The sequence below is a fragment of the Nipponia nippon genome, unplaced genomic scaffold (genome assembly GCF_047370975.1).
Source record: "Nipponia nippon isolate SJK-2023a ecotype South Korea unplaced genomic scaffold, ASM4737097v1 scaffold_31, whole genome shotgun sequence".
In the NCBI taxonomy this organism is placed as follows: Eukaryota; Metazoa; Chordata; class Aves; order Pelecaniformes; family Threskiornithidae; genus Nipponia; species Nipponia nippon.
The window spans coordinates 1,152,025-1,164,930 of NW_028262349.1; the positions used below are offsets into that span (position 1 = coordinate 1,152,025).

Consider the following 12,906-nt stretch of genomic DNA (forward strand, 5'->3'; position numbering starts at 1 on the left):
CAGATTGCGCATGCGCCAAGGCACATCGTCACCGCCTCTGCCCATATAAGGGCGGGGATGGGCGGGGCCTTGCGGCGGCGCAGGCGCGCCCTGGGCGGGGCTAGTGCGCAGGCGCGAGGGGCGGGGCTCGGCGCATGCGCAGTGCGGAGCCCGCCCCGGCTGAGGCGAGCGTCGGGGCTCCCGGTGAGCGGGGCGGGGGAGGCCGAGGCCGAGGCCGAGGGGGTGGCGGGGCCGCCCCGGCCCCCTCTGCCTCCGGTACTGGCGGGGGGCAGCGCTCGGGCTTGCGGCGGGGCCTGGCGCTTCCCTCGCCCGGGGTCGGCTGTGAGCCGGGCCCGGGGCTGTGGCGGGCTGCCCGTCCTGCGCAGGCCCCGGGCTGCGGGCGCCTGCCCCCGGCCGCGACGGAGGGCCCTGCCGGTGCTGCCGTCTCCCCGCGAACGGGGCTGCCCTGCCGGCAGCGGGGCGGGGGCCCAGGGCCCGCCGCGCCCCTCCGGCCTGCGTCCCCCTCCGCCTGCCCCGGCGCTGCGGGCAGGGGCTGGGGGTACCGGGGAGGAGGGGTGCCTCCCCCGGGGGCCCGGGAGGGTCTGCGGGCTCTGTGGCCTCGCTTGTCGCTGGGGCTGGGAGCCCGGCACAGGCTTTGGCCCACAGCACACACCGCAGCGCCTGTCTGTGTCCGGGACCGGTGGCATCTCCGGTGCTTTTCAGGCGGCTGGGGCCAGCCTGGCTCTGCTGGGCTCTTTTTGACAGTGGTCGCGTTTAAGCAATTTAATTTCTCTGTTAAATGACCCTAAATGGTTTTCTGTGCTACAAACCCAGTTAAGTGTTCTGGAGAGGCCGAGCGCTGCAGCTCAGCAGCGATTCCCTGCAAGGAGCTGGGTCTGTCCTGCTCCCAGGATCTGCACCGGGATCTCTGGGAAGCTCCAGCCTTGGGCTGCGCTTACCGGGGTCGCTCTGCTTTGGGTCCTGCCTCTCTTTTGCCTCTCCCTTGTGCTCAGTTTGCTTAGTCCTGGTCAGTCGGAGGCATTTCGGTAGCCTAAGGGCCTGCAGCACCTTCAGTGTCTTTCCCTTGGCAGGAGCCTCGTGGGGCAGGACTGTGCTGCGCAGCTCGCGCTGAAGAGGGTGAATTGAGGCCTGGAGGGTTCACGTAAAGGTGGTGTGGTCAGAGCAGAGGGTTTAATGAAGGCTCTGGAGGCCTTGGCTGGTCCTGAACAACTCCCTTATCCTCTCCTTTCATACCAGGGGAGAGCAGCGGAAAAGCCCTTGGACTTCTTGTCCATCAAGTCATATAACTTCTCTCTCTACAGATTTTTTTTTTAAAGTTACAAGAAGTCGAAACAAACTGCTCCCAGCCTCCCAGAATGGCAGACCAGAAACGCCTTGCCTACTCCATCATCCAGTTTCTACATGACCAGCTGCAGAACGGGGGCCTGTCTCCAGATGCTCAGGAGAGTTTGGAAGGTAGGTGGTTGTGTGTGCTTCCCTGTTCACGCACCTAGGTCTGTCAGCCCAACGCGTGGGGGAATCTGGACGCTGCTCCTCTCCTCTGCCTCTTCTTTGGCTGGGCTGTTCCTGACATCAAACCTTGTTCAAGATTCAAAACGAATTTGTCTTCTTGGGGAGGTATCCAGGGCATTAGGGATGCTGATTGCTTATCTGAGTTCTTGGTATCTCTTTTAAGAGCAGATTAGCTTGAGGAAGGGATATACCTGGGATCAAAAGCCTCCCTGACCCTGGGTTTGTGACTTAGAAATTTTATCTTAAATAAGGTGGAGTCAAGAGGCTCGTAGTGTAGTGTAAAATGAGAACTTCATCGTTGTATGGAAGTGTTTTATACTCGCAGAGTGCTTTTCCCGTTCTGCTATCAAAATGCTTTTCCGCAGCATGCCCTGGAGTATTTGTACAGGCTTTTTCAGGGGGCTTCACTGTTAATGAGAGCACGCTGATCTTAAAAGATCCACTTAAGGAGCTTACGCTTTAGTCTTTGGCCTGTACATTTGTCCCACTGAAAGAGAGCGCAGGCACGTCTGTGGAGCGGCGGGTACATTCCTGGGCGAGGCGGGAGGAGGGTGTTGGGTGGAAGGAGGGCTTTATTCCTGGTGCTTTTGGACTGTAAAATATGGCAGGAGAGTTTTGTCGAAGTGAGCTCTGTTAGGTTGCTGGGGTTCCCCTCCCTGCTGGGAGCAGCTTCCCCACCCGCTGCCCAATGAGGGAGGAGGCGGGGGCAGCTGCAGCCCCTGCGGGACCCTGTGCACCTCTGCGTGGCCACCGCGCTTCACAGGGCACCCACCCTCTGGCAAGTGACCACTTTCTGAAACATGCAGATCTCTCCTTGCTCTTTGCTGCCTGCAGCTGTGGGAAGGCCCAGTAAAGCCCCAGTTTGATCAGCTTCTACCCCCAGCACCTGCTCTGGAGTCAGCTGAGGGGATGGGAGTTGTGAATGACTTGATCTCCAGAGCTAAGGTTTGCCCAGCTCTGAGGTTTTGGCAAAATTTGAGGATATGGCCCAAATATCAGGTCTGGTGTGCGGAACTGGGTGGTTTAGGGTGTTGGGGTTTTTTTCCTGGTATGTTCAACAGTAAGAAATTCAGGTGCTGTGGGAGGAGGCTAAGTATTTAGAAGGAATGGGGAGAGCTAATTACCTGACTCTTCTTGTCCAGTGGCCATCCAGTGCCTGGAAACAGCATTTGGGGTCTCGATGGAAGACCAAGGCCTAGCTGTGTCCCAGACTCTTCCTGAAATATTCGAAGCTGCTGCAGGAAAGGTGAGCAAGTGCCCTAAAATGTGTGCTGAGTTTCCATGTAAGCAGCCAAAGCGATGAGCTCCGCTTGATTTCTGTGGCGCTGCCGCCCCCTCGGAGGCGCGTGGGAGTGAAACGTTTTGGGCTTGATAAGCCAGCGCTTGGGAAGGGGGAGGTGTGGCGCATCTCCGTGCGAGTCCTTATCACAGCGTTCTCCCTTTCCCTGTAAGGAGTCTGAACACATCAGGACAAATTCGGAGCCCATCACCCCCTCTGAAGATGACATAGCTGAAGCTGAAAGACTCAAGACTGAAGGTAACCTCCTCTGGAGCTGGTGAATAATGAGGTTTCGATGGTAATGGGGAGGGAAGCTTAATTCATTCAGCACCTGGGGGATGCTTGGAATGGGGAAAAAAAGCAAATGGGATCAACCCTTGCCTTTCTGCTTGTTTCTCTGCTTGTGCTCCAGGAGCGTGTGTAGGTTGGCATAATTTAGCTGCCACAGAGCCTAGCGAGACGGCTGGGTCAGCGTTTTCTTTTGCATCCTAAGAAGCCCGCGCTGCGTAGAACAAGGCATCTCTCCTGTTGAGCTCTCCTCTCCGTGCTGCCTTTTCTCTGCTGCGAGAGAGTGCGATTAGTGCTGAAGCACAGCAGAGAGCTTTGAGCCCCCGCGCTGCAGTGCTTTTCAGGACGCAGTGCTGCTTTGGGGAGGCCTCGGGTGTGCCCGAGGTGGGGGGACGGCTGAGGGTGCCGGGGGGCTTGCAGGACCAGGCGGCCTGGAATTGCTGAGACGGGTCCCCTGCCTCCCTGCTGAAGGCTGCTCACACCTGCAAGCAGTTTGACCAGCAAAAGTTGCAAGAAGTTGGTTTCTCTCTCGTTCTGTTTTCTGCAGTAGAACGTAGATCCAGGCCTGTTGCTTTTGTTTGGCCCCGTTTTTTCACGTGTTAATGAGCCTTTCTGCCATCTCTTTAGGAAATGACCAAATGAAGGCAGAAAACTTTGAAGCTGCTGTGTCTTTCTATGGAAAAGCAATTGAATTAAATCCATCCAATGCTGTGTATTTTTGCAACAGGTACCGATTATCTTTCTTCACCTTTGTACACCTGTGTTTTTGTTCTTACTGCTTAGATCTAAGACTCTTGAATGGTCAAAATCCCTTTTTTACAATGCTGTGGACTGCTTGATCTGTTGCTTGCTCTTTGTGTGGGCTTTTTTTTAATCTCATAGTGACACATTCCTGTGCCTCCTGCCAGCTCCGTGCCCTGCCACCTCCAGATAGGATGTGGGTGTGGAAACAAACGCTATTAGGCGTTTGAGGAGATATAAGGATGCCAAGAAATGCTGTCCGCTTTCATGCCATTAACTCTAAGTGCGATACAGAGCCCAGGATTGAGAGGCTGTGTTGATAACAAAGGAGTGAAATGAGACAAGTTGAAGGCTCGTTACTGAGAATTAATAAGTTGAATAAGTTGATGCGTGTGCAAAATGGGGTATGCAAGCGAATTTCCTATTTTTCAGTTCTAAGCAAAGGTGTTTGAAAGTTGGTGGGAAGACAATTGTTGAATAAAACACTTTGAATTGGGATTTGCTTTAGTTATCTGCTTATCGTGAGTACGTGCGTACGGCTGGCTACATGAATAACGTGTCTGCGCACGTGCTCGTGGCGTGGTGAGGTATTTCTTGGGGCAAGGAACTCCAACTGGTGCTTTTAGCTAAGCTTTGCGTTACCCTGCGTGCAGGTCAGTCCCCTGAGGTTTTGGGCAGGTGCCCTGATGCCAACAGGAGTTGTGAGACTGAGGCTCGAACGAGCGTGTTATCGCTTCGAAACCACTCTTCCCTCGTATGCGGAGTGGGGGGGGGAATGGATGAAACGGTCGTTATGACTAAGAAATCAAGGCATGAGGGAAGCTGAGAGAGATTGTCTGAGCTAGCAAGTCTGATACTTCCGTGCCTCCCCGGAGCCCAGGCTCCTCTTGGAAAGTCCATAAGGAGGAGTGAGAGCCTAGATTTATTTGCAGTAGGAGCAGAACGTGGAGCTGGGTGTTTGGATAGCCACCTGCTCACCCAGTTACGGCCTGGATTTATGTCAAGTTCGCACTTGACTTTGCCTTGTACAACAGGAGACTACAGAGAGGGAACAGGGGTGACCTTGATCAGCGCATTCAAGCTGATAAGTCTTTTCTGCACATCTTTCTTCATTCCCTCCAGAGCTGCTGCATACAGTAAACTAGGAAATTATGCTGGAGCAGTGAGAGACTGTGAAAGAGCTATAGGCATTGATCCAAACTACAGCAAAGCATATGGCAGAATGGGGTAAGTAAGAGCAGGTTTTTTGTGCCAGAATTTTAATCTCAAAATGCCTTGTGGCAGTGATCCTATCAGTGGCGTTCTGCCCTGGAATGCCGTGCAAAAATACCTAGTGTTTCACCTCTGCTGGGGTGCAGGAAGACTGCGAGTGCTTATCTGACTCTGTGACTTTTTATTTTACTTCCACTTCAATAGCTTGGCCCTCTCCAGTTTAAATAAACACACAGAAGCTGTTGTTTACTACAAAAAAGCCCTGGAGCTGGATCCAGACAATGACACATATAAATCAAACCTTAAAATAGCTGAACAGAAAATGAAGGAGACTCCTAGTCCAGTAAGTTCTGAAACTAATGCTTGTTATACGTGGGGAAGATTAGAAGGAGGCTTCTTCACTGTAAGTGCTAACGGGCGCTGTCTGGCAGAGCCTTGATAACCTGGGTCGTGGTTAGAATGCAGATCTTGGGTGCAGACAGAGCGGAGAGAGTTAACGAGTCCTGCCATGAACATTTCCACTGAAATGCAGAGAGGGTAACTTCCCTGCTTGAGCAGTCACCTTGGGCTTGTTTGAAAGAGCTGGAAAATGAGACTGATGAGAAAGGAGTGTTCTGAAACAGCAATTTTGCCTTAAGCACCTTTCTTAATTAAAGTCACTACTCCTAAAATCCAGCTTTTTCTTTTTCTAGTGACCCATTAGCAATACCAAAGGGGTATTTTAGGTGGCTTTTTTTCTTACAAAGATTGTTTTCTTAAAAGAAACCTGGAGCTTTCCTAGCCAGAAAGCTGGTGACTGCCCTGCTGACATGCTGTGCGCAGGAACACGTTCGTTTATCATTTTGAAGGGGATTTTAATTTTCGAAGGACTTCTCCAGTGCAGAGGTGACCAAGTGGCGGTGTGTAACTTGGCAGCTGTAATGGTTACAGCTGTACGTTGCTAACGTGGCTCAGCGGGAGGGGGTGATCGGTAAGTCCTGTGCTGCAGACAGCTGCCCTCTGACTCCCCTAGCGAGCCTGATCCCCCAAGGCTGGCTGTGACTCTGAGCTGCACAGAAAGGGTACGGACAGAGCCTCTTCCCTTTGTCATGGTTTAAGGGGCAGATTCTGATAACACAGGGGTTAAAGTATCGATGTTCATTGTAATGTGCATCAGGAAGTGAGAGGATGGCACCATCTGCCTCTGGTTTCTTTATTGTTACAGACTGGAGGTCCGGGAGGATTCGATTTAGCTGGCTTGCTGAACAACCCCGGCTTCATGAGCATGGTAAGGTTGGACACAGGTCACAGCCGGGCTGTATCTGGTCTGTTCGGGATGAAATGTGTCGGTACGTGGCGTGGGGAGCTCCTGTGTCTCTTGAGCAGATTTGTTTTCGTTTTATTTCTTGGTTTCAGTGGTGCTGTGAGGAGGCTGTGCTTGTGTTTCATTAAGGTCAAACGAAGAGCCAGTGACGTATCCACAGGCTTCTCCTTGTGACGCGCTGGATGTGGAAAGGGTGCCTGTTCTGCATTACCAGCCTTGTCTTGTGTGGTGCACTGTGTTTCTTTTAGCTATCTTTGTCCTATTGATGTGTTTCCAAGTATTTCTGCCTTCGCTTTGTTTGTAGTTGAATGGCACAACATCTGCATATCTACCCAGTCATTTCTGACTAAATAGGCTGTCATTTTTTTCTCCCTTCTTTAAATAGGCATCTAACCTAATGAACAACCCACAAGTACAACAGCTGTAAGTTTGATCCCATCTTGTATTTCCTCTTTGAATCGCTCGTTTCAGGCTCTGTGTGTTTGGCATTTGCAGTAGGTCTGAACTGGTGGGAGCGGGAGGGTGCTTGGGCCACAAGTACAGAGGGCAGCCTTTAAACCAGTCCAGTTGCCTGGGCTAGTGTGTATTTTGAGTACTCTGGCCTGTGCTGAAGAGGGATCATAGTATAAACGTTTGCAGAGGGGAGGCAGGGTAGATCATGGCACTGGAATTGGGTTTGGGAAGCTTGGAACCCGTTTGGCTCTGCTGCACGGTATTTTTGTGTCCTGGAGACAGGATTTCACGGCTCCATCTCAGTCAGAATGAGAATATTTCCATTCTTTGTGCTACAGGGTTGTGAGGATCAATTCACAATGTTTGTGAGATGCTTAGATAATATAAAGTCATAAAATTAATAAGGCACATACCTCTCCTGACCATCCTTTCAGAGCACAGGTAGGCAGGGAGGCAGAGACCTTCTGGAGCTCATCCTTTGATTACCGCATGAGATAACTTGGCGGAAGAGCTGAACGTCAGCCACCGTTTCCATTTGCTTCTGCCTGCTCCTTCTGCAGCTGTTGCTGGCTGAGGTTCTGTGCCAGATGCAGCCTGAGGACTTCAGGGGAAGGGGCTGTGCAGACCCAGTGGCTTCGGGGCTGTTCGCCCTGAGTGAATCTGTGCTTAGGCTCTCCTGTCGGTAGACCTCGTTTTGATGCAGAGCAAGCAAATAGCTTGTGTGAGGAAGGGCAGTGTTTTAATTAAATAAACCTAAGACAGGGCTTGCACACAAAAGGGGGAATCTCTGGGAATACAGTAACTGACACTATTATAAATATTTCTACATATTGTGCAGTTGAATGTCGCAGTTGCTCTTCTGCAGTTAACGTACAGAAAGTTGTTGCAGAAGATTTCCTTGCAGATAACTTCATAATCTGTGTGGGAAGGTGCTCCCGTTACGCTGACACTTTCCTCCCAGCGTAAACCAAACAATTTCTGTGGTTTTTTTTCCTGCTCTGAGCAACGACTGTTACTTCACAGCATGTCCGGGATGATTTCTGGTGGCCACAACGCCATGGGAGCAGCAGGCACCAGCCCCTCCACGAATGATCTCGCCAGCCTCATACAAGCGTGAGTAGGGAGCTGGGTGTTTCCCATTGCTTTGCTCAGTAAATGGATTCAGGGGTTTTCTGACCAGAAGTGGAACCTTAATTTAACAGTTGAGGAAGGCTTAAATGTTGGGTGAAATACGGCCTCTTTCGGTGATGTGAACTACTCGTTGGAGTTGAGTTTTGACAATCAGCTGTAAAGAATTTCCTGGCACCAGACCGTGTTTGTGTGCGTGTGAGAGCACTAATGGGCCTGTTGCTGTTCTCCTTCAGGGGCCAGCAGTTCGCTCAGCAGATGCAGCAGCAGAATCCTGAACTAATAGAGCAGCTACGAAGCCAGATTAGGAGTCGAACTCCAAGTGCCAGTAACGAAGATCAGCAGGAATGAGCACTCCAGGTGAGGCTGTGGCCGGGAGTGCTGCTGTACTGTGGCCAGCTGAGTGAGAATTTATGGTTTTGGCTGCAATATCTGTCTTGTGCCTTAATTTAGCAATTTGGCGTGTCTCCCCTCCGTACAGACTGGGTTCTCTGCATCAGTACTGCTAGTGCTGTGCCTCCGATGCAAGGCTCAGCCCAGAGGAGTGGTGGATAAGAACGTCCCTCACACGTTGTGTGACTGACATGAGTTTCATTATCTAGTGTTCACAGTGGTTAAAGGGACACTTTATTTTCTTAAAGACTGAATTTGCGAATGTCTTGTCTTCCTGTCTCTGCAGCGCAGTCCGTGGGAACTATGTTCTTTGCTTTAAAAACTGGAAGCCATGTGCGTGTTGCCATTTCTTGAGTTGGAAGTGTCCAAGAGGGGGGAAAAAAAAAAACAATGGAAAACCAAAATGCTTTATATGACCTGCATGTTAAAGACAGATTCACGCTTTCTTTCCCTAGTCTTCGTCCCTGCTCCTCCCCCTCAGCCTTTCCATTAGTCTTTTTTTCTTCTGGAAGATCCAGCAAGCTGAACACAAACCAGCATCAACAACAGTCTTTCTAAAGAAACTCGGAAAATTAACTACACTGTTACATTTCTATGTTATTTGCTACATGGGAATTTTTTAACCCGTTTTTGAAGAACGATGCACTCTTCACTACAGGATGTCTTCACTTTCCTGCCCACGTGCCACTTCAAAGAAGTGTTCAAGTCCTACCTAACCCCCTCCTGCCCCGTTTAATCTTCCTGCCCGTTACGAGACGGCAGCGTTTGAACACTCTGGAGCTCACGGGATCTTCTGGCCTCCGGGAACAGGGTTTCTGTTGATTAGATTCACTGCGTTTCTCATTCAGGTCTGTAGCAGCGTTGCCAGCGTTGTTAATTCACGGGAGTTTGGTGGTCGCCTCTCAAAGGTTAGTGTAAATGTGTTAGGCTGGGGCTGGCCAGCAGGAAGGAGCCCACGTGCGACCACTCCTTTAGCGAGCGTTTCCAGGGACGCTTCGTGGGGTTCTTTCCCAGTCCTGATAAAATTTGTCTAGTGTTTAGTGATTATGACTATGTTGTTGGAATGATCCAATCTGTGAACTAGTCAGGTGGACAGTAAGAAAGATGTTTTTGGTGTTTAAAAGGGGTTTTTTTTTCCCTTCTGCTTTTTTAATCTGTCTTTTATGCATGTAAGTAATCAACCTGGTTGACTGTGCTAATGGTAGGAACAGGGCGTGAGCAGGGAGCCGAAGGAACAAAAATGCTGCTTGGATAGTAAGGGATCGAGTGGCTGCTGGTTCGACGTGGGGGATTGGCGAGGAGCGGCTGTGCCTCAGCACAGAGCCGGTGAGACGAGGGGAAAAAGCTCCTGTAGCCAACTCGAGCGACCCGCAGCTTTCCGCCCCTCTAGAGTTACCCGTGTCCTTCCTTGGAGCAGAAAGCTCTGGCCAGTTCCCCTAGAAGTCACTAGTTGAGGCCAGAGACTTTTATATCGACCTCAGAACTGGTGTTTTTTTTTGTTTTTTTTTTTTAAAGTAGCTATTCGATCGTGGCGGGGAAGGCGTGTTCAGGGCCTGACTGCTGGGCGAGAAGCGTCTGGTCTGAGGGGGGGTAGGTGTGAGATGGAAAAGGCCCTTTCAGGAGAGCTGGTGGTGCGAGTGAGCAGGTAGAGATGAAGATTAAGATCAAGGAAAAAAAAATGGTTTGTAAATGCTCCATAAAGTAATATGTGGTTAATGTAACTTGTGAAGAATAAAATATTTGGACACTTTCTTTGTTATCCCTCTTGCCCGGGTGACTGAAGCGAGAGCCGTGCGCCTGGGGCCGGCGTGGGCTGCGGGGCCCCGCTCCCTCGGGGCCGCGGCGAGGCGCAGCCGCAGCCGGGCGTTATCCCCCTCTTCCAGTTGGTTCTTTCCTGCTGAAACGCTCCTCCCGTGCGTTTCTGCAGCACAGAAACGGGACCTCGTTCTTTCCGTGGCTGCCTCCCCTGCTCCCTTTCAGTTCTCTGTAACTTCGTGGAAGGAAACGTTTTGAGACAGCGTGGAAAGGAAAAGCTCAAGAATTACTGAAAAGAAGGAAACTGCAGGGATTTTTCCTCCTTTTTCAGATCATTTCAGGGCCGTTCCCCTCTCTCCTTACCCTCCTTGCTCTGCCGTAGCTCTCTGTCCTCCTGTCTCTTGATGGTTTCTTTCGATGCGGCGGAGCTCGAGGCGCAGCTCTCCGGGGAAGCGGAGCAGCCTGCTTTCGGCAAAGCCGCTTTCCTTCCGGACTCCCGCGTTTCCCAGCTCCCCTGGGTGCGGGCTGACAGCGAACCCAGGGATTTTGGAGGCTCGTTTCAGCTCTCCCTGCGCCCTTCTGCAGCTAGTTTGTGCTCTTTTAACCGAATTTGCATGTTTCTTCAGCTAAAAGCAGCTGAAAACCTGCAGGAAGAGGGAGCGTAGTGGTGGAGGAGGCTCTTCCTTGGCTGTAGGCCGCCTCCTCCGCCGGTTTTTTTCGCCTTTTCCCGGCGGCGGCCCCGCTCAGCACCGGCCGCCCGGGACAGCTCTGCGGGGCCGGCGCTGCCCCGGAACCCTCCGCCGCGGTCCGCGTTTCCGGCGGGCGCTCCTCGGCGGCGCCCCGCAACGCCGCGGCGGGCGTTAGGAGCGGTTCCGCCCACCCCCCCAACAGGGCGTGGGCGGGCTGACGGGCGGTCCTGACGGCCAATGGGCAGTCGCTCTTCTCGCCGCGGCCAATGGGAGGGCGTCGTGGGCGGGGCGCTGTTGCGGGGGCTGCCTGGACGGGGAGCGAGCGGGAGCCGGTGCGTGGGGGGGGGCCGAGGGGAGGGGGCCGTTGCCGGGGTAACCGGGGGCGGCGGTTTCGTGAGGTAATGGCGGAGCCGGGCGGGGGGCGGGCGGCGAGACGGGGGTAACGCCGGGGCCGGGGGGCGGCTGCTGCCGTGGTCGGGGGGTGCGGGGTGGCGGGGCCCCCGGGGGAGCTGCGAGGGACGCCCCGCTCCCCGGCCCAGCTGCCGACCGCCCTCTCCCGGCACCCCTGTAGCGCGTCCCCCCCATCTCTGCACCCTTCTGGGGTGCTCGGGCGGACCTAGGGCTGCTGTGGCGGCCTGGGGGAGCCCCCCGCCCGCCGCCCGCTTCTCCAGGGTGACCAGGACGATCGTGAGTGGCTTGAGGTGCTGGGACAAGCGCGGCCCTGGGGGAATCCGGCCCGGTTTCGGCATCACGCTGTCCGGTGTGTTGGGGGCATCGCGAGTGTGTGTTTTTAACAGAAAAGCTGAGATTTAAAGGATCACACATAAAGAAATCTTTTTTTTTTCCTTCCACAGAGGTCTGTCCGCTTTATCTAACAGTCACTAAGCCAAGCAGCACCCGTCCTGAGTTAATTCTTTGTTACAGAAGTTTTCAGGCTGATGAAATAACCCAGGCACTGGCTGCTGAACGCTGGGCTGTCAGAAAGAGCAGGCGAGGAGAAACACAAGGTATTTCTTGTACTTACCGCTCTGTTTTTCACTAAGCTGCTTTCCGCCCCGGGTCGGGGGCACTGAAGGGCAGCTCCTCCACCTGCTGTCGGGAGCTTGAGGCTTTACGCTTTGTTGGGGGCTGTTGCTGGGTTAACAAAAAGAAAAGAAAGAAAGAAAAAAAAAATCAGGTTAGGGGTTTTCTGAATTTGTGAGTGGAAGCCAGGTGTGTTCCAGAAGGGGTGTGAATTCTGGAAAAGGAGGTTTTTCCTCCTCCCCTCTGTCCCGGGAGCTGTCTGCCTGCCTGACACAGCGGGCGTGGGCGATGCCTTCGCACCCAGCAGGTGCAGTCGCAAGCTCTCGTGATCTGTGATCCCAAGGCGTCGTCGCTAACGTTGTTTTCTGAGAGCGTTCATTTGAGAAGCTTGGCATAACAACACGCCGTCGCCGTGCGAGGCGAAATCCTTGTCGTTCTGTTGACGCTAGAACTGCAGCGTGTGCTTTACACAGGCGGCGTGACTCGTTAGCTGTGTCAGCACAGCGCTGATGAGCGTTGGCAGTCCTGGAGTCAATGTCTCTGGAGAGGGAGCCTGCTCGTCAGCCGCAGTGACAGGCTGCCTGCTGCGGAAGCCCTGCCAACGTACACCGAGGTTTCAGGCTCTGGACTTGCTCAGACCTGGCCCGTCTGCCGGTTCACTGGGGAGCGAGTCAGTCAGTGGCGTCCTGTTAAGGGAGCAGCAGCCGCCCGAGCATTCACACACCATCCGGGGAGTCGCACACGCACCACCCGCGACTTTATCTGCTCGGACCGGAGCCCCTTCGCGGTGGGCAGCTCCACTGAGCTGACGGGCGCCCCTTTTCGACTCCTCGCTCACACACACGCTCACCCTCGGGCGCTTCCTCTCCCCTCAGGCTCAACCCTGAGTTTCCCCAAAGCAGAGTCTCTAACACGATGTACGCCAGGCGAATTTATCGAGTGGTGCAGCGGTGCAGAGCAGCTCGAGCTGGGTGCCTCTGGAGAGGGACCCCGAACAAAGAGATCCCTGGGCAATTATACCCTTACAGTCTAAGTTCCCCTCCCCTCGTGCGACGGTTCGGTCCAGTAGCGATATTTGGGTCTGGGGTCTTCTTGTTCCTCACTGGATCCTTTCCCTGTCTCCGGGCAGG

At 53.4% G+C, this 12,906-nt stretch overlaps 1 protein-coding gene across 5 annotated transcripts; it reads left to right on the forward strand.

The window, feature by feature from the left end:
- The first annotated feature begins 89 nt into the window (after window positions 1-89).
- On the forward strand, window positions 90-11,738 carry SGTA (small glutamine rich tetratricopeptide repeat co-chaperone alpha). Of its 5 annotated transcripts, none has more exons than XM_087769252.1 (12): window positions 90-183; window positions 1,302-1,455; window positions 2,655-2,758; window positions 2,965-3,049; window positions 3,707-3,806; window positions 4,943-5,047; window positions 5,237-5,375; window positions 6,237-6,299; window positions 6,721-6,758; window positions 7,812-7,901; window positions 8,153-8,276; window positions 11,608-11,738. In XM_087769252.1, exons 2-11 carry the CDS (start codon window positions 1,356-1,358, stop codon window positions 8,265-8,267), a joined length of 939 nt encoding a protein of 312 aa, XP_087625378.1. In that variant the 5' UTR covers window positions 90-183; window positions 1,302-1,355; the 3' UTR covers window positions 8,268-8,276; window positions 11,608-11,738. The 5 variants fall into 5 exon arrangements, with proteins under 5 accessions (XP_087625378.1, XP_087625375.1, XP_087625376.1 ...); XM_087769249.1 differs by lacking the exon at window positions 11,608-11,738 and adding an exon at window positions 8,596-10,059; XM_087769250.1 differs by lacking the exon at window positions 11,608-11,738 and adding an exon at window positions 8,765-10,059.
- Window positions 11,739-12,906: the final 1,168 nt, after the last annotated feature.

Coding starts and splice junctions, on each gene's coding strand:
- SGTA (XM_087769252.1), top strand. CDS start 1,356: ATGGCAGACCAGAAACGCCTTGCCTACTCCATCATCCAGTTTCTACAT. Junction 2,759..2,964: donor TCGAAGCTGCTGCAGGAAAG/GTGAGCAAGTGC, acceptor TTTCCCTGTAAG/GAGTCTGAACACATCAGGAC. Junction 7,902..8,152: donor CTCGCCAGCCTCATACAAGC/GTGAGTAGGGAG, acceptor GTTCTCCTTCAG/GGGCCAGCAGTTCGCTCAGC.